General features: G+C 40.9%; 1 protein-coding gene across 2 annotated transcripts in view; it reads left to right on the plus strand.

Annotated features, from left to right (window-relative positions):
* Nucleotides 1–19392, plus strand: part of farsb (phenylalanyl-tRNA synthetase subunit beta) — a 70678-nt gene that overhangs the window by 25267 nt on the left and 26019 nt on the right. For both annotated transcript variants that reach the window (XM_063044908.1, XM_063044910.1), the window contains 3 exons: nt 8958–9038; nt 13891–13983; nt 18148–18265. In XM_063044908.1, the coding sequence (XP_062900978.1) occupies nt 8958–9038; nt 13891–13983; nt 18148–18265 (292 nt within the window). The remainder of the gene's footprint in view (nt 1–8957; nt 9039–13890; nt 13984–18147; nt 18266–19392) is intronic.

Genomic DNA, 19392 nt, shown 5'->3' on the forward strand with positions numbered 1-19392 from the left:
AAATAACACACAAAACCTAAAATAACAGTAACATATAGTAAAAGCAGGAATGATATGATAAATACACAGCCTATATAAAGTAGAAATACTTTTCCACAGTCATTACTGAACTGTTCTCCGTAGCGAAAATCTCACGCAAGCGCTGTTGGCAAGAACACTCTCTCCAGTAACCTTTAAGCTCTGAAGCTGCCAAATCATTCCAAATAACACGTAAAAATACACAGCCTATGTAAAGTAGAAATAATGTATGTACAGTGTAGTATCACGGGAATCGGGAAGATAGCTTGCCGAGCACACGGATGATGGTGTGTTAGACTGAGTTGTCGCAGGTTGGGTGGTGCAGTGACCCCACCCTCCAGGCCGCCGACTGATACATTGCCGCGAAGCACGCAGGGGTCCAGCAGTAGACGGGAGGCACACAGCACATCTTTAAGAAAAAAGCTGAAATAAACAAGCTAATTAATTAGGTGCCGCACGACAATTTCCAACTGCGTTGTCTCTGATCTGGGCTGACAATTACGTGTCGGCGGTACCTAATTAATTAGCATGTTTATTTTGGCTTTTTTCTTAAAGATGTGCTGTGTATGTCCTGGCTACTGTTGCACTCTCCCCGAATCGGTATCTGTCCGTGGCCTGGGGGTTGGGGTGGTGGGACACTGGGGTGTCATCTCGTTGCCTGTTTCCATTAGAGCAGGCAGCTCATCTTCTTCTATCTCTGCCTGCCTTGATGTGGAAGGTCGAGGTTCGTCGTCTGCTGTGGCTGATGTAGAAAGCTTGCTTGACTGCCGAGCCGCGCGTATTTTTATATCTCACAGTTCTTTAATAAGGACTCAAACCATCCTGCAAATATCCCCTAAACCGACGTACCCTTTCAAAATTAAAGTCGTACTTTATCATGACTCATTCGGTTTTGATTGTTATCCTTTTTTCTTCCAACTGCATCAGCTCTTTGTCTGTCAGTTCTTGGTGATGGGATGCCAAAACCTCTTCAACATCATGTTCATCAGCTTCCACAAGCCAAACTCACGTTGTTCTTACTTCGTTCACCACGATCAAAACGCTAAATTATGTCTAGTTTTATCGTAAGTGTAACACCCTTACGAGCTCTTTCAGGCTTTTCCGATACCATAGAACTCATCTTGCAAACGGCTGCTCACAGGCATGTGTTAAAGCAAAGCAGTTCCCAATCCGGGGGAGAGTGGCTGCTCGGGGCGCGCTCTGCCTTTTATCGCATGCTGAATTTTTTTTCATAACAGTGAAAACACCTTCTGAAAGCGAAAACAGGATACTAATGTAGGTCTTTCATAATAGTGAGGTTTCATAAAGCGAACGTTCAAAAAGCGGGGGACACCTGTATTAGTTGGAAAAACATTTAAGTGAATAATCTGCCAGTCCAGCAAATCCCATGTATGTCAGAGTAACGGAATTTTACTGTATTTTCAAGCATCACCCATCATTCATCACTTCTTCATTTCCTCTCAATGACTATATTTACTTTGTTTGGACACTGTGAGGAATTCTTAGTAAAGGATGCTTCAAAATGCCTTCTGGTGAAGTAAGTTTCAGATTTCCAATGCCCTAGTATGATAAATAATTAAACTATATAGTACCATTTTGTTGGACCTGATAACAGGATGGCCATTTTGTAGGACTGTTTTATAGCTTCAATAGTCTGTGGAAGTCGAGGAGCAGTTGTGTGGAGAAATTATATGCTGTTGTGAGAATAGTAGGGTAGTGATAGTGGGAGTTTTCAATTTTACTGGTTTTGAATGCGCCACCCAGAGTGCAAAGAGCCTGGATGGGGTGTAATCTGTGCAGTATGTTCAAGACTGTTTCCTCACGTAGTATATAGAGGAGCCTACTCTGGGAGGAGCAATACTGGAACTCCTTTTAGGGAACCATGTGGGCTGTGTAACTGAAGTGCTAGCTGGGGAGCACTTTGGGACCACGGGCTACAATTCTATTCGGTTTAAAATGGTTTGGGAAAAAGAGAGAGTGGGTCCACAACAACCTGAACTGGAACAGGGCCAATTCTGAGGGCATTAGGCAGGATCTAGCTGGAGTTGACTCGGTGAAGGTAAAGGAGCAGTTGGCAAGTGGGAGGCTTTTAAGAGAGCCGTATCAAGAGACTGTGGGCAGAATGTTCCTGTTGGGGTGTAGAGTAGATGTACCAAGTTCAGGGAATATTGACTGATACCAAGACATTGGTAAGGAAAAAGGAGGAGGCTACAATGAATCCCTTGATTAAAGTTTATGACCAGGCTTGAGAAGGAAATCAGGAGGGCAGGAAGAGGTTATGAGATGGATTTGACAGGCAAGGTTAAAGATAGTACCAAGCTGTTCTTCTGTTATATTAACAGTAAAAGGTGGCTAGGGAGAGACCAGGTCCTTTTGAAGACGATAAGGGCCACCTATTTGTGGAGCCACAGGAGAAGGCTGAGATTTTTAATGTCTATTTCTCCTTGCTTACTAAGGAGAATATCATGGATGACAAATAAGCTAGGGCAATAAATAGTGAGATTTTGGATCATATCCGTACCACAAGGAAGGAGTTATTTGCAGCCTTGAAGAGCACTAAGGTGAGCACAACCTCAGGGCTTGACCAAGAGCACCCATGGACGATATGGGAAGCCAGGGAAGAAATTGCAGAGACCCTTTTAGAAATTTTTACGTAGTCATTAGCAACTGTTGAAGTTTCAGAAGACTGGAGAGTGGCTGATGTTGCTCCATTGTTCAAGAGGCGAGAACAAGCCACGGAACTACAAGCTGGTGAGCCTGACTTCAGTTGTAGGGAAGTTACTCTAGGGAATTCTGAGGGACCAGATCTACCATTACTATCATTCAAGGTCTGATCTGGAATAATCAGCATAGTTATAGGTGTGAAAGGTGATGCCTGACAAATCCTTTTGGAGTTTTTCTAAGAAGTAACTCGGGATAGATGAAAGTAGGGTAATATATGTTGTCTTATGTACCTTAGTAAGGCCTTTGACAAAGTCCCACATGATAGGCTGATCTGGAAGGTTATACTTTATACTTTATACTTTATTGTTGCCAAACAATTGATACTAGAACGTACAATCATCACAGCGATATTTGATTCTGCACTTTCCGCTCCCTGGATTACAAATATTAAATATTAAAAATAGTAAAAGTTAGTAAATATTAAAAATTAAATTATAAATCATAAATAGAAAATAGAAAAATGGAAAGTAAGGTAGTGCAAAAAAACCGAGAGGCAGGTCTGGATATTTGGAGGGTACGGCCCAGATCCGGGTCAGGATCCGTTCAGCAGTCTTATCACAGTTGGAAAGAAGCTGTTCCCAAATCTGGCTGTACGAGTCTTCAAGCTCCTGAGCCTTCTTCCAGAGGGAAGATGGACGAAAAGTGTGTTGGCTGGGTGGGTCGTGTCCTTGATTATCCTGGCAGCACTGCTCCGACAGCGTGCGGTGTAAAGTGAGTCCAAGGACGGAAGATTTGTTTGTGTGATGTGCTACACCGTGTTCACAGTCTTCTGCAGCTTCTTCCGGTCTTGGACAGGACAACTTCCATACCAGGTTGTGATGCACCCTAGAAGAATGGTTTCTACGGTGCATCTATAAAAATTAGTAAGGGTTTTAGGGGACAGGCCAAATTTCTTTAGTTTTCTCAGGAAGTAAAGGCGCTGGTGGGCCTTCTTGGCAGTGAACTCTGCTTAGTTGGACCAAGCCAGGTCATTTGTGATATTGACCTTGAGGAACTTAAAGCTTTTGACCTGTTCCACTTACGCACCACCAATGTAAATTGAGTTGTACAGTCCGCTACTCCTTCTGAAGTCAACAACCAATTCCTTCGTCTTGCTGACGTTGAGGGATAGGTTATTGTCTTCGCACCATGCCACCAGGTTCTTAGTTTCCTCTCTGTACTCAAACTCATCATTACCCGAGATACAGCCTACAATTGTGTCATCAGCAAACTTATATATTGAGTTTGATGGAAACTTGGCTACACAATCATGGGTGTACAGTGAGTACAGCAGGGGGCACAGCCTTGTGGGGCACCGGTGCTCAGAGTGATTGTAGAGGAGAGCTTGTCCCCTATTTTTACAGCCTGGGTCCTGTCTGTGAGGAAGTTGAAGATCCAGCTGCAGATCTGCGTGCTAAGGCCCAGGTTCCAGAGCTTAGGAATCAGTTTATTTGGAATGATGGTATTAAAGGCAGAGCTGTAGTCAATGAAAAGGAGCATTACATATGCGTTTTTATTCTCCAGGTGTTCTAAGGAGGAATGTATGGCCAGAGAGATGGCATCTGCCGTTGACCTGTTGCTCTGGTAGGCGAATTGCAAAGCGTCGAGGTTGACCGGTAGGCTGTGGTTATGTGTGCCATAAACAATCTCTCGAAGCACTTCATAGCAATTGACGTCAGAGCCACAGGTTGATAGTCATTCAGACATGCCACCTTGCTCTTTGGCACCGGGATTATCGTTGCCTTCTTAAAACACGAGGGGATTTTAGACTGAAGCAAGGAGCTGTTGAAGATGTCAGCAAACACTCTAGCTAGCTTGCTTGCAGAGGTTCGGAGAACCCGACCTGGGAAGCCATCTGGGTCCATCGCCTTCCTCAGATTTATCTTCGGGAAGGCCCTTCTAACGTCCTCCTCCGTGACGATGAATCTTGATGCCACCAGGTCCGGTTCATCCGGAGGGAGCGGGACGCTCCTCTTCTATTCGAATCTTGCGTAGAATATGTTTAGTTCATCAGGAAGAGAAGCGCCACAGTTATTGATATTCCCAGCCTTTTCTTTGCGCCCAGTGATCTCATTTAGACCCTGCCATAGTCTACTGGCATCCCTCTGATTAGCCTGGGCTTCCAACTTGGCTTGATATTGCCTCTTGGCGCCCTTAATGGCTTTCCGGAGTTCACGCCTGGATTCCGTGTAGCGACTGGTATCCCCGGACCTAAAAGCCACAGCTCTAGCCTTTAAAAGGGACTTGACCTCATAATTCATCCAAGGTTTTCGGTTAGGGAATACCCGGATCGTCTTGCGAGACACACAGTCCTCCATGCATTTCCAAATAAAGTCCGTGACAGCTGAGGCATACTCATCGAGGTTAGCTGCCGCGTCCTTGAATACTAACCAGTAAAGACTCATGGGATTCAGGGAGCTAGTGATGTAGATTCAGAATTGGCTAAATGATAACAAGGAGAGGGTGATGGCTGCAGGCTGATTTTCCTACTGGAGGCCTGCAACAATGGGGTTAGTGTTGGGATCTTTGTTATTCATTACTTATGTAAATAATTTGGATATGAATGAATGTAAATAATACCATAAGACATAGAAGCAGACAGGCCATTTGGCCCATCGAATGTGCTCAGTCATTTATCCTGGCTGATTTACTATCCCTCTCAACCCCATTCTTTTGCCTTCTCCCCATAGCCTTTTACATTTTTACTAATCAAGAATCTAACAAGCTCTGCTTTAAATACACCCAATAACTTGGCCTTCACGACCATCATGTGCAATGAATTCCACAGATGCACCACCCTCTGGCTAAAGAAATTCATCCTCATCTCTGTTCCAAAGAGAAGTACTTCTAATCTGAGGCTGTGCCCTCTGGTCCTAAACATCACCTCCCTCCCCCCCATAGAAAACATTCCATGTCCACTCTATCTACGGCTTTCAATATTTGATGTTTCAATTGGATCCCCCATGGTCCTTCTAAGCTCCAACAAGTATGGACCCAGAGCCATTGAAGTCTCCAAATACATTAAACCTTTCATTCCCGTGATCATTCTTGTGAACCTCCTCTGGACCCTCTCCAATGCTGACACATCCTTTCTTAGATGAAGTGCCCAAAACTACTCAGAATATTCCAAGAGAGGCCTTACCAGTCCCTAATAAAGCCTCAACATTACACCTTTGCTTTTTACCTTCTAGTCCCCTCAAAGTGAATGCTAGTATTGCATTTCCTCCTCACCATCAACTCAGCCTACCAGATAACCTTTAGGGAATCTTGCACAAGCACTTCCAAGTCCCTTTGCAGGTCTGATTTCTTAATTTTCTCCCCATTTAGAAAATAGTTTATGCCTTTATTCCTTCTACCGAAGTGTATGACTATACACTTCGCTACACTATTTCTTCTGCAGACTCGTTGCTTCCTCAACACTACCTTCTCAACTCAGTAACTCTGTATGGTCTATAAGCTTGGCCACAAAGCCAACAATTTCATCATCCAAATTATTGACATACTGTAGAACATGGAAAGAAGGAGTCCCAACACAGGCTGCTGTGGAACACCGCTAATCACTGACAGCAACCAGAAAAGGCCCTCTTTATTCTCACTCCTGCCAGGCAGCTAATGTTCTATCCATTCTAGTATCTTGTTTGTGAAACCTCCGGCTCTTATCTTGTTTAGCAGCCTTATGTGCGGCACCTCATGAAAAGCCTTTTAAAAATCCAACACTCCCTTATTTATCCTGCCTGTCATTTCTTCAGAGCAGTCCAACAGATTTGTCAGGCAAGATTTCCTCTTAAGGAAACTAGGCTGACCTTGGCCTATTTTATCATGTGCCTCCAAGTATCCTGAAACCTTATCCTTAATAATGAGCTCCAACCACCTGCCAACCACTTAAATTAGGCTAACTGGCATATAATTTCCTGCCTTTTGCCTCTCTCTCTTCTTAAAGAGTGGAGTTTGTTTGTTATGTGCCATGTCATATGATGTGGGCGGTCATGGTCGTTCCATCACTATGATTGTTCTTGGTAAATTTTCTACAGAAGTGGTTTGCTGTTACCTTCTGGGCAGTGTCTTTACAAGACAGGTGATGCCAGCCATTATCAATACTCTTCAGAGATTGCCTGCTTGTTGTTCGTGGTCGGATAACCTGCTCCGATGGCTTCACATGTCGTCGATTGGCGGCGATGGGTGGGCTAAACAGGAGCTACACCTTGCCCAAGGGTGATCTTCAGGCTAGCAGAACGAAGGAGTGCATTACACCTCCTTTGGTAGAGACATATCTCCACCCTGCCACCCAAAAGTGAGGACTGATATTTTGCGGTTTTCCAGTCCTGTGGAACCCTTCCAGAATCTATGGATTCGTGAAAGATCAGGACTAATGCCTCCACAATTTCTTCAGCCACCTCATTCAGAACCATGGGCAGTAGTTGATCTGACTCGTCTATCTTCAGATAAATGGTGGCATGACTATTAAGTTTGTTGATGCTAAAGTAGAGGTCTTTATTCCCTGGAACGTAGGAAAATGATGGGAAACCTCACAAAAGTTTATAAAATCATGAGGGTTCTGGAAGAGTGGACGGTCCTAGGTTTCCCCGGGGATTGGGAAGGTAGAAGACATGTCTACACGATAACGGTAAAGAGATTAGCTTTATTTGTCATATGTACATCAAAGCATAGTGAAATGTATCATTTGCATCAGCAACCAACATGTTCTGAGGATGTGCTGGAAGTCGCCATACTTCAGGCGTCGATATAGCGTGCCCCCAACTTACTAATGGTAACCTGTATGTCTTTGAAATGTGCAAGGAAATCACAGACTCCAGAGGAAACTTGGACAGGCTGGGTGAGTGGGCGGATGCATGGCAGATGCAGTTTAATGTGGATAAATGTGAGGTTATCCACTTTGGTGGTAAGAACAGGAAGGCAGATTATTATCTAAATGGAGTCAAGTTAGGAAAAGGGGAAGTACAGCGAGATCTAGGTGTTCTTGTACGTCAGTCACTGAAAGCAAGTATGCAAGTACAGCAGGCAGTGAAGAAAGCTAATGGCATGTTGGCCTTCATAACAAGGGGAATTGAGTATAGGAGCAAAGAGGTCCTTCTGCAGCTGTACAGGGCCCTGGTGAGACCACACCTGGAGTATTGTGTCCAGTTTTGGTCTCCAAATTTGAGGAAGGACATTATTGCTAATGAGGGAGAACAGCGTAGGTTCACAAGGTTAATTCCCGGGATGGTGGGACTGTCATATGTTGAAAGATTAGAGCGACTGGGCTTGTATACACTGGAATTTAGAAGGATGAGAGGGGATCTGATTGAAACATATAAGATTATTAAGCGATTGGACATGCTGGAGGCAGGAAACGTATTCCCGCTGATGGGTGAGTCCAGAACCAGAGGGCACAGTTTAAGAATAAGGGTTAGGCCATTTAGCATGGAGTTGAGGAAAAACTTTTTCACCCAGAGAGTAGTGGATATGTGGAATGCTCTGCCCCAGGAGGCAGTGGAGGCCAAGTGTCTGGATGCTTTCAAGAAAGAGATGGATAGAGCTCTTAAAGATAGCGGAATCAAAGGTTATGGGGATAAGGCCGGAACTGGATACTGATTGTGGATGATCAGCCATGATCACAGTGAATGGCGGTGCTGGCTCGAAGGGCTGAATGGCCTACTCCTGCACCTATTGTCTATTGGAACACATGCAGCCACAGGGAGAATATACAATCTCCTCACAGACAGCAGTGGGAGTTGAATCCCAGTCTGATCGCTGGTGGTGTAAAGCGTTACGCTAACCACTACGCTGCCATGCTGCCCTTGTGAATTGACAAGATGGAATCTGCACTGTTGCATGATGGTCACTAGAATGGGTCAGTTAGTTCTCATTTCCTTATGACTTAGGAATTCATTTGGGTCATCAAGTCCACATTTCTCTTCGGACGATTCCAGCAATTCCATTTCCTCACTTCAGTAGGAGCAGCAAAAATTAAGACTTAAAAATATTTAGCCTGAAGAGAGCTTTGTCCTTTAGAGTTTATGTATGGAGAATTAGGGTCACAACAATCAGAAAATCAGTAGGTTTTCCTATTGGTTGCAAGAACCTGAGGCCACTTTAGTTGGGAATAATTGCCAGACTGTACTCTTTACTTGCTCTTTGTGAGGGGAAAAAGACAACTTACTTGACAACATGATTAGATATCAGCATGAACAATTTCCAGCTTGGTCATTGCCATGTTTTTATTTTGTCTTCATTAGTTTCCATTGAACAAATTATCTGAGTTGCTGAGGCAAGATATGGCAGCTGGGGGCTTCACAGAGGCCTTGACCTTTGCTCTGGTAAGTTTTTAATGTTACAATAAACTTAAGATCTACTTCATTCATTTTGTTTCAGAATGGTTTGCAAAGATAAACATATTCATGATCTCATTTGTGTTCATGATCGTTTTCAAAGGAAGGGTCCTGGATCTGAAACGCTTTGTTCCTCATTCCAACAAGTGCTTTCCAGCCTGTTGAGTTTTCTAGCACTTCCTGTTTTTAGGATTTCCAGCATGGTGTAGTTTATTTTTTTGAATTTTGTATGTGTCATCTCTCAACAGGGAGGAGCACGCATTTTCTATTAACTGGCTTATATAGGGCGATTTGATTTTAATAAGGTTCAGGAGGGAAATGCAATTTCTGGAATTTTTTTAGCATGGTCATTCATCAAGAGTTAGGATTTGGGTTCTAAGCATTATCTCCCCGTTCCCTCATCCACTACCTCATCTCAGGGGTACAATGTTCAACTCTGCTAGGTCTAATGTAATTGCTTGATTTTTATTAAGCTGCTCTAATGAAGGGAATGAGTCACTGTACGCCTTCCCTGTAGAGATAAATGGAACATTACAGAAAAGCTAGAGAGCAACAAGCATTCTTTGAAGCCAAGGAGGCAGGAAGGTGGACTGTGGTAGATTTGGGTAGAACCAGATCTCCCAGTAATAAAAAAAATTGGATGGGAATCCAGGTGACAAATTTCTGATGTGGTAAAATTTGTAAACTTTATGCAGTAAGTGTAACACTCCTAAAGAAAACACTCTATGAATACCTTCGCACTTTCTGTTAAAATGTTGGCTAACTTGATTGCTTTATACAATAGGTTATTTAGTAAAGGTGCTGTTTTTAGCTTATTACAAAGCTCTTGGGTCTAAAGCTTTAGTGCAAGATTTTTTGGTCATATGAATCAATTCTTAACTATTAACAAAGCTATAAATTTATCTTTGACAGTTGACCAATGTACAGGTTCCAAATGACGTAAGAGACTTTAAACTATGATGTTTTATTGTTAATGATGTTGCCAATTGCTAAACAGTTATTGCACCCATTTTAAAAACTGCAGTTCCTTGCTCTGCAAAACTAACTAATTGTGCCTTAAATATTTTTAATGAGGTAATCTTTGCTGCTTTCCTGGGCAGAAAATTCCACAGCTTCACTACTCTCTGGGAAAAGCAATTTCTTTCCGTCGCCATCGTAAATCTATTCCCCTGATCTTGAGGCAATGTACCCTGGTTCTAGTCTCACTTCTTAGTGGAAACAACTTTCCTGCCTCTATCTTATCTATCTTTTTAAAATATTTTTTATTTTTTTTTATATTTCTATTAGATCCCCACTCATTCTTCTGAATTCCAGTGGATTCAATCTTTACTCATAGGCTAACCCACTCTTCTGCAGAATCAACCTGGTAAATTTCCTCTGCGCTGCCTCCAAAGCCAGTATGTCTTTCTTCAAGTAAGAGACCAGAACTATATGCAGTACTCTGCATATAATCTCACCTGTACCCTGTGCTGTTGCTGCATAACATCCTGCTCTTAAATTCAAACCATCTAGCAATGAATGTTAACATTGCCTTTGCCTTCTTGATAACCTTTTGCACTTGCATGCAGTTCATGCGCAAGCACTCCCATGTTTCTCTGCCCAACAGCATGCTGCAGTCTTTTACCATTTAAATAATAAGCAGATCTTCTATTATTCCTTCCAAACAAAACGGGTGACCTTGCATTTACCAACATTGTACTCCATCTACTGGACCCTTGCCCACTCGCTTAACCTATCTATACCCCCCTGCAGACTCACCGCATCTGCACAGTTTTGCTTTTCCACTGAATTTAGTATCATCAGCAAACTTAGAAAGATTACACTCAGTCCCCCTTCCAAATTATTAATGCATATCGTGAACAGTTGTGGGCCCGTCACTGACCCCCGTGGCACACTGCTCATCACTGAGTGTCAATTAGAGAAACACAACTCTCTATATTCTATTGGTTAAACAATCCTGTATCTGCTAGAATCAGGGGACATTGGGGGCTAATACGTTACCCCTCAATTCCATGCATCTTTGTCTTGTATGCAGCACCTTATTGAACGCCATAGTCATAGAACTATAGCACAAACACAGGATCTTTGGCCCATCTAGTACATACCAAACTATTAATCTGCGTAGTCCCAGTCACCTACACTGAGACCATAGCCCTCCTTACCCCTGCCATTCATGTATCTATCCAAATTTCTCTTTGGTGCTGAAATCGAACCCACATCGCTCACTTCTGCTGGCAGCTCGTTCCACACTCTCACCACCGTCTGACTGAAGAAGTTCCCTCTCCTGTTCCCCTTAAATATTGAACATTTCGCCCTTAACCCATGACCCCTAGATCCAGGCTCACTCATCCTTGGTGGAAAAATGCCTGCTTGTATTTACCCTAACTATACCCCTCAATTTTATATACCTCTATGAAATCTCCCCCTCATTCTCCTATCCTGTAAGGAATGAAGTCCTGACCTATTCAATCTTTCTGAATAATTCAGGTCCTCAAGTCCTGGCAAAATCCTTGTAAGTTTTCTCTGCACTCTTTCAATTTTATTACTACCCTTCCTGTAGGTAGATGACCAGAATTGCACACAATACTCCAAATTTAGCCTACCAATAACTTCAATATCATATCCCAACTCCTGTACTCAATACATTGACTTATGAAGCTCAATATGCCAAAAGCTTTCTTTTACAACACTATCTTCCCATGATGCCCCTCTTTCAAGGAATTATGGATCTGTATTCCCAGATCACAAGTCTACAACATCCACCTGTTCCTCTTTATCCGCTGCGCTCATATAAAGAATTTCAGTAAGTTTGTCAATAAGGACTTGTTCTTCATAAACCCATTCTGTGTCTGCCTGATAGAACCTTTTCTATCTTGACGTCTCACTGCTTCTTCCTCAAGCATTTCCTCAGCTACTGGCATTAAGCTAATTGGCCTATGTCTTTCAGTCCGCTGGGGCATGCTCAGTCCAGTAAAGTATTGCTCAATTAACTCAAACACGCCTATTATAATTTCCACCATTTCTGTCAGTACCCTGGGGTGTAAGCCAACAGGGACCAGGAGACTAGCCTATACCGTTAGGCCCCTTAGTTTGTTCATCACTACCTCTTTAGTGACAGCGACTGTATCGGGGTCCTCAACTCTCATTGCATTCATAACATCTCTTTGAAGACTGACTCAAAATAGTTGATCAAGGCCTCGGCTGTTTCCACATTAATTCTTCCTTCTTATCTTTCAATGGACCTACGTTAACTTTAGGCACTCTTTCCTGCTTTATATAATTATAAAAACTTAAACTAATAGTTTTTATATTTTGTGCTATTTACTTTCATAATCTGTCTTCCCTTTCTTTATTGCGTGCTCGGTGTTTTTTTTGCGGCATTTAAAAATCTTTCTAATCTTCTAGTTTCCCACTACTCTTGGTGACTGTATACATGAGCTTTTACTTTGATGCAACCTTTTGTGTCCTTAGTTATCCAAGGCTGGCTCACCCCACCCTTACTGCCCTTGCTTTTAACTTGTGAACCATGAAAAATTTATTTAAATGTTACAATGTTCCTCAACTATAGCCTGTTCCACCAATAGCCTGTGTTCCCAGGCAGCTCCTCCCTTACCCCATTGTAGTTTCCCTTGTTTAGGCAGAATACAGTAGTTTTACTGTTGCTCCAACTGTTTGCCTGAGAAATTCAGCCATACTCTAATTGCTCCTTACAGGAGAATCCCTAACTACAAAGTCATTAATGTTACTTATCTCCTTGTACAGGACTAGATCTAAGGTCACAGTTTCACTTTGGGTTTGCTGACATGCTGTTTTTGAAAGCTATCACAGATGCATTCTACGAAGTCCTCCTATAGACTACCTCGACCAACTTGATTTGCCCAATCTACGTGGAAGCTAAAATCCACCATGACAACTGCCGTTCCATTCTTACATGCATCAGATTTTTTTTTTTAGCTTATTGCTGTGATTTCTGGCTTATAGTCAACTCCCACCAGTGATATTCTTTCCCTTTACTATTCCTTATCTCTATGCAGATGAACTCCACATTCTGCTCCTTAGATCTTATATCATATTTCACTATGCACTGATTAATTTATCTCAAGATACCTTCATTGCCTGCTTAAACTTCTAGTAATTAATCATGTAAACAATCTTTGAAAGGAAAAAGTAATTTTAGATTTCCTGATTTACTAAAGAATTATGTTCTCGAAGACAAAATTAGTTAGTAAATTGAGAGTCAGGATACGTATTCTATTGCAATAGGTATGGCACATATTCATATATTTGTAAATTGAGGAATATATGTAACAATTGTGAAGTAATCTCTGTTTCAAAATGAGAGCATTAGAAGTGAATTTTGTTTTTACAATTAACATTGTCACTAGAGACTATTAAATATCACATTTATATTTTTACGTATTTTTAGTCTTCCTTTCTCTCTTAATAATTTCTTATTCTATATTGATTTGTCATTAACTTCATCTACACATGTTCACCATCCTTGTTACACCTATTCATGCTTTTTTTATACATTAATGAGATCTTATTAGTTTGGGCGATATATTGTTGGTCTGATTATCTGGTTGGTCTTTTGTCGTCACCATACTACACTCAGCCTGGACATCCAGCAATCTTGTGGGCAAACGTACTTTAACCAATAAAAGACCTAACAGTTTCCTTTGAAGCACCGACAAGTTGTATCTTGATTTGTTTGAACACCTTGCAAGGCATCTTGGATTTAAGAAGGAACAGGAAAAAGATCAGTTGAATTTGGTTGATGCTCTGATGACTTAATCATTGCCTTCTTTTCTCAGTAGTATTTTTTTTCCAATTACTTCAGTGTTCTCAGGAAGATATTGCTGACAAACTGGGTAAGGATCTGGCAAAGACGAGAGCAGTACATATCGCCAATCCCAAAACAGCTGAATTTCAGGTAAGAACCAAGGATACACTTTTGTTCAGGTAATTAATAGAGTTACATGTCTGTGTCAACCATATTTAAGGAAGATTTGTGTCTAAAGAAGCTTAGTTAGGTTTATATAATACAGATTTAAAGTACAGCTGTCCTGCAACTTCACTAATTCGGAATTTTCTGTTATGTTCTTTAGCAAGATTGCCATTACATTTAGTATTTTTCTTTCAGATAAAGGATATATCTGGGAAGTTATTTATTATTTAGTGAATGTATTGAACTAATTTACTTGTAAATTCATTAGATTTACATCTTAATTGTGATTATAAATCTGATTTCATAGATCTTGGAGTTCCATGGGCAGCACTGGGAAGATTTTCATTGCACAGTATTAGCAGCAAGATCATGAATTAACCATTAAGAAAATTATTTATTTTGCAACAAAGAACGTACCCATCTTCCAAACCCCATCTTTTCCCACTTCATTATCTGACTAATCTGCCTGTTTCCATTTTCTTGTGTCGCTCCTGTCTTCCCTTTTCTGCTCCCCATTTTCATTCCTCATGTATTTTGCATTTGACAGCTGCACACAAGAAAGTAAATAGGAAGGCTGCAGCAGAAACAACTTGGCTAATTATTTAATTTCATTTGCACACTATTTTTAGTGTGCTTTGGTTCACATTTTTTGGCTTCAACACAGCCCATAGCCAATTGCAAATAAAATCTTGGAAAACCAAGTGACAAAAATCTTAAGGCAAAGATCCAAACAATTCTTCTTCCTAAACGTTCATAATTTTGTTGCTAGTTTCAAACCTTCTATAGTTTTGGAGTTATTTTAATTCATATGATCCAATATGCATCCATTTGTGGCATTTTCGTGTTCAGAATGCAAAAATTATTGTTGGGTTAGGAAGGAAAAACTGTTTTCTCTTGGCAAAATTAAGGATTGTGGATATATTTTTAAAATTAGGCCTAGAGCATGAGGAACCAAAATCTGGAAACTTCTTCATAGAATAGGATTAGAAATCAAGAATACTTTCCTACTCATCCTTCCAAAAAATCCTAGGAATTTGAGTTTTTAGAATTGATAAATATTGGATGCAGGCCTCAAGAACATTAGAGAAAGGATGAGAAAAAGCAAGTTTCGCTATGTCCACCATCTTTTGAATACTGGATAACCTACTCTTGACTCTGTGGTTCCTAAGATGCTTAGAACTAAATTTAAATTTTTGAGGGTCCCTTGTATCTTTAAGTCAAATGATTGGGTGAAGCTTTGGGAGTTGGGGGGTGGGGTGGCGTGGTAAATAAACTGGCTATGAGAAACTTCCTCTGCTGTTGAGCCTCCATGCTTGGTCAGAGGGGTAATGAGGTGGAAATGCAGAAAGCTCTAGAGAGCGGATTTCTGAGCTTGGGTGCAGCTGCCCCATTGCACTGGGGTAATTGAGTTGCTGTCTCACAATTCCAGTGACTTGGGTTCAATCATCACCTTTCCTGCTGTCTTTGTGAAGTTTGTACGGTTTCTCTGTGATTGGTTTCTTGTCGAAGCTGTGATTTCCTACCACGTCTGAAGGGTGTGCAGGTTGGGAGAGTAACTGGCAACCGTAAATGAGGTTCGTGCAAATAGGTATAGGTAAGGGGTCAGTGGAGTATATGCCCAAGGAGCGGACAAGCCTATTTCTAAACTGTGTGGCTGACTCGCTGGAGCAATTAGAGTTAACTTAAGCTCAGATCAGAGGAATACAGAGGTCCTGGAGATCTACAAGGTTGGAGGTTACCTCCCATCAAGGTGGATCAAACAAGTCGGGCTGTGTCGAAATGTAGTATGCAGGATGGTTAGCAGGTGTTCAGAAATTGCAAATTGCATGGTAAACTAACTGAGAGTACACTTTTGTTTCAAACCTGACTTTGTGATGTTCCTGTGATATTTAAATTGGCTTCATCAGTTTATACTTACCATTCTTATCACCAATGGATTGCAATATAATTAATTTTTAACTCTGAGATGACATTTCAGATTAATATCAGTCACTGATATTATAATACAGGAGGCCACAAGGTGGCGATATTATTCCAGTTTCTCTTAATTCTTTTTCTACTGCTGAGAATTCAGTTTGTAAAATGTTGCTTCATTTTTGATTCTTAAGCTGAATTTGTAGTTCCCTGAATTGCTAAATAATATCTAATTTGTGAAGATGTATTTATCTTTAAGTAGAGTGTTAACCAAATTCCTTTAATTTTTGGGGGGGGTTCTGTTTAATTGCATTACTTATGAAGTGGAGGCAATGGAAGGATGTTTCTCTTTCTGGAGGTCTTTGACCAGTGGTGTACTGCAAGGATCAATGCTTGGCTGCTGGGTCCTCTTGCTTGTGATAGATATGATCTGGATGAAAATATTGGTAAGTTGGTAGATGAGCTGGTGGAATTGTGGGTAATGAGTAAAGTTGCTGAAAGATATATCAGGATGTAGATCAGTTGGAAATTTGGACAGATAAATGAGAGATGGAGTTCAGTCCAGACAAGTATGAGGTGTGGCATTTTGAGGGTCAAATGCAAGACATGACCTTTAGGAGTATTGATGTACAGTGGAATATGAGGGTGTGAGTACATAGCTCCTTGCCAGTGACAACACAAATGTATACCATGGTAAACAAAGTGTACGACATTCTGGCCTTCATCGGTGGGGACATGGGGTATAAAAATTGGGAGTTGTTTGAAACTTTGGTTAGGCTGCATTTGGAATATTGTAGGCAGTTCTGTTTGCCAGCAGGAAATGGAGGCTTTGGACAGTGAAGGGGGTGTTGTCTGGAATGGAGAGACTTAACTACAAGGATAGGGTTGGACAAGCTTGGCTTATTTTCTCTGGAGTGTTGGAGGCTGAATGGTGAACTGGTGGAAGTATAAAGAATTGTTGGAGACATAGGGTAGCTAATCAGAGCACCACACATAAAAATTGCTGGTGAATGCAGCAGGCCAGGCAGCATCTATAGGAAGAGGTACAGTCGAAGAGTCTCGGCCCGAAATGTTGACTGTACCTCTTCTTATGGATGCTGCCTGGCCTGTTGCGTTCACCAGCATTTTTTATGTGTGTTGCTTGAAAACATCTGCAGATTTCCATGTGTTTGCGTAGATAATCAGAGTTCTTTTTCCAAGGTGGAGGTGTCAAATTGTAGATCGCGTAGGTTTGAGGTGGAAGGAGAAACTTTAAAAAAAGTTGTTTTTTTTAAACTTAATACAATGGGATTCTTGAATGCACTGCCGTGGAAGCAGGTACAGTAGCAATGTTTAAAAAGCGGACAGACTCATCAACAGACAGGGAATAGAGGGGTACAGACCATGCATTGGCAAATGGGATGAGCTAGATTAGCTTCGTGGTTGGTGCAGACTCGGTGCGTCAAAGGGCCTGTTCCTGTGCTGTTCCATTTACCCATTTTTCATTAACTGGATTTACAGTAATAGAATCTACATTTAAAAGTTACTGAAATACTATTTAAAGAAAGGAAAGTCTTGCTCTTTAATGTAGTTCCTTATTTCTTTTAAGACATCCCAAGTGCATTACTGCTGAAGTATTTCTAATCTGTAGCCATTGCCCTAATGTAAGAAAGTTGGAAACTAACTTGAGCTTGGTAAGTTCCCATAAACAGCAATATGCCAGTGTGATAATGATCCACATAAGCCTGTTATATTATAGAAATGTTGATTGGAGTAAAGAATTGGTCTGAATACTAAGGATTACTACCATGCCCTTCTTCAAAATAATGGCAAGGGACTTTTGAGGCAGCTTGAGAGAACATTAGTTCCTTAGTTTAACATCTTATCAGAAAGACGTTGATCAAACAGTTCAGCACCCGCCTTAGCTTAGATCATTGTGCTCGTGTTTTAAGTAACAATTCTCTTGTAGAAAAATAAGTTTTCAGAGGTGCTGTTTTATGTTATTGTTCTTTTGACTAAATTTATTTTGTGAATGAAATGTTTTTCATATTTCTCAATGGACTGAATGGCCTAATTCTGTTCTTGTGTTTGATGGAGTCGGCTCTAACTAGAGCTTATTGAGCTACTTGACGCTATTAGCATTTTGAGCAATCATGGAAACTCCTGTCAATATGAGGATTTTTTTTCATATGTATTGAGCCACATTGTTATGTGAAAACAGGACACATCTAGTATCTGCTTTTTATTTTGATTCAGGTAGCTCGCACGACTCTTCTCTCTGGTCTGCTGAAGACTGTTGCAGCCAACAGAAAAATGCCACTACCTCTGAACTTGTTTGAAATTTCAGATGTTGTTCTGAAAGATCCATCAAAAGGTACTTGCACTTAGTTAAATATATTTATTTAGTCTTAACTTGCTTTATACCTTTTTAGTTAATGCACAATAACTGCAAACGTTTGTAAATGCAAAGATGACCTCAAAACAATATTCTACACTTTCATGAATACTGAGTGTTCTGAACAATTATTTATGATATTAAAGCATAATTGATTAAATTATATTGAAAGGTTAACATAATGGAACTAGACAATGAAAGCCAGGAATATTTTGGGTTCAGTAGTAGATTTGTACCAAGTCTGCAGATGAAAGCCACAGCAATTGTAGAAGCTTTATGAGAATGTCCAGCTGCTTCGCTCCTGGTTGGTATTTTCTTTGTCTTCTTTCTTTCTGGGACCTTAGGAGGATAGCTTTTTTGCCTCCACTTTTGTGCCAAATGATTCAGTACATATCGGGAATCAATCTTAGGAAGTTATTGGTCAATGTGCTTCACCTACTTGTCAGAAAATCTTGCTGATCCATCAGGGAAGGCTTTTAAGAAAAGTTGAATGAAGTGTAATTGGTATTTTTGTTTTTGGATGGTGCTTTCACATTCTTCAGTTGTAATGACAGGCCAGATCTTACTGACGTAAGTGACTGCGACTTGCACTTACTGTCTGAAGTCCTGTCATAATGGCCCTGAGCTTCCCAGACTCCAACAATGAAGGGGAAAAACTTCACATGGTGTGCATTGTCAGCGAAGCAAAAGGAGACAATTGTTTGCAGAGCCCAAAAAGTTATCGGAAAATTATAGTTCATTTTTCACTAAAATTTTTAGCTTGTGCAATATGTATATTTTTAGGACCTTTTGCTCATTTTTGTTTTGGCAGTCTCCTGTGGCAAGATATTGTGTTGAGTCCGTTATCTAGATGTGTTCAATGCAGTGGCTGATGCTGAACAAACAAAACAGCTAAAATGTTTTAATCAGGGGTAAATTCAAAGCATGCCACATTACAGTCTCATATCCTGCATGTGCCAGACTTCAAAAACGGAACAGAATTCTTGTGTGGTGGAAATTCAGTTAGTCATGCAGCCAGTGATCTCTCTCAAATCTTAAGTAAACATGATTTACTTATTATAGGTTGCAGTGAAATTCTTTCATAACATTGTCACAATATTTTTGTT

Source organism: Mobula hypostoma, chromosome 4 (genome assembly GCF_963921235.1).
Source record: "Mobula hypostoma chromosome 4, sMobHyp1.1, whole genome shotgun sequence".
Classification (NCBI taxonomy): domain Eukaryota; kingdom Metazoa; phylum Chordata; class Chondrichthyes; order Myliobatiformes; family Myliobatidae; genus Mobula; species Mobula hypostoma.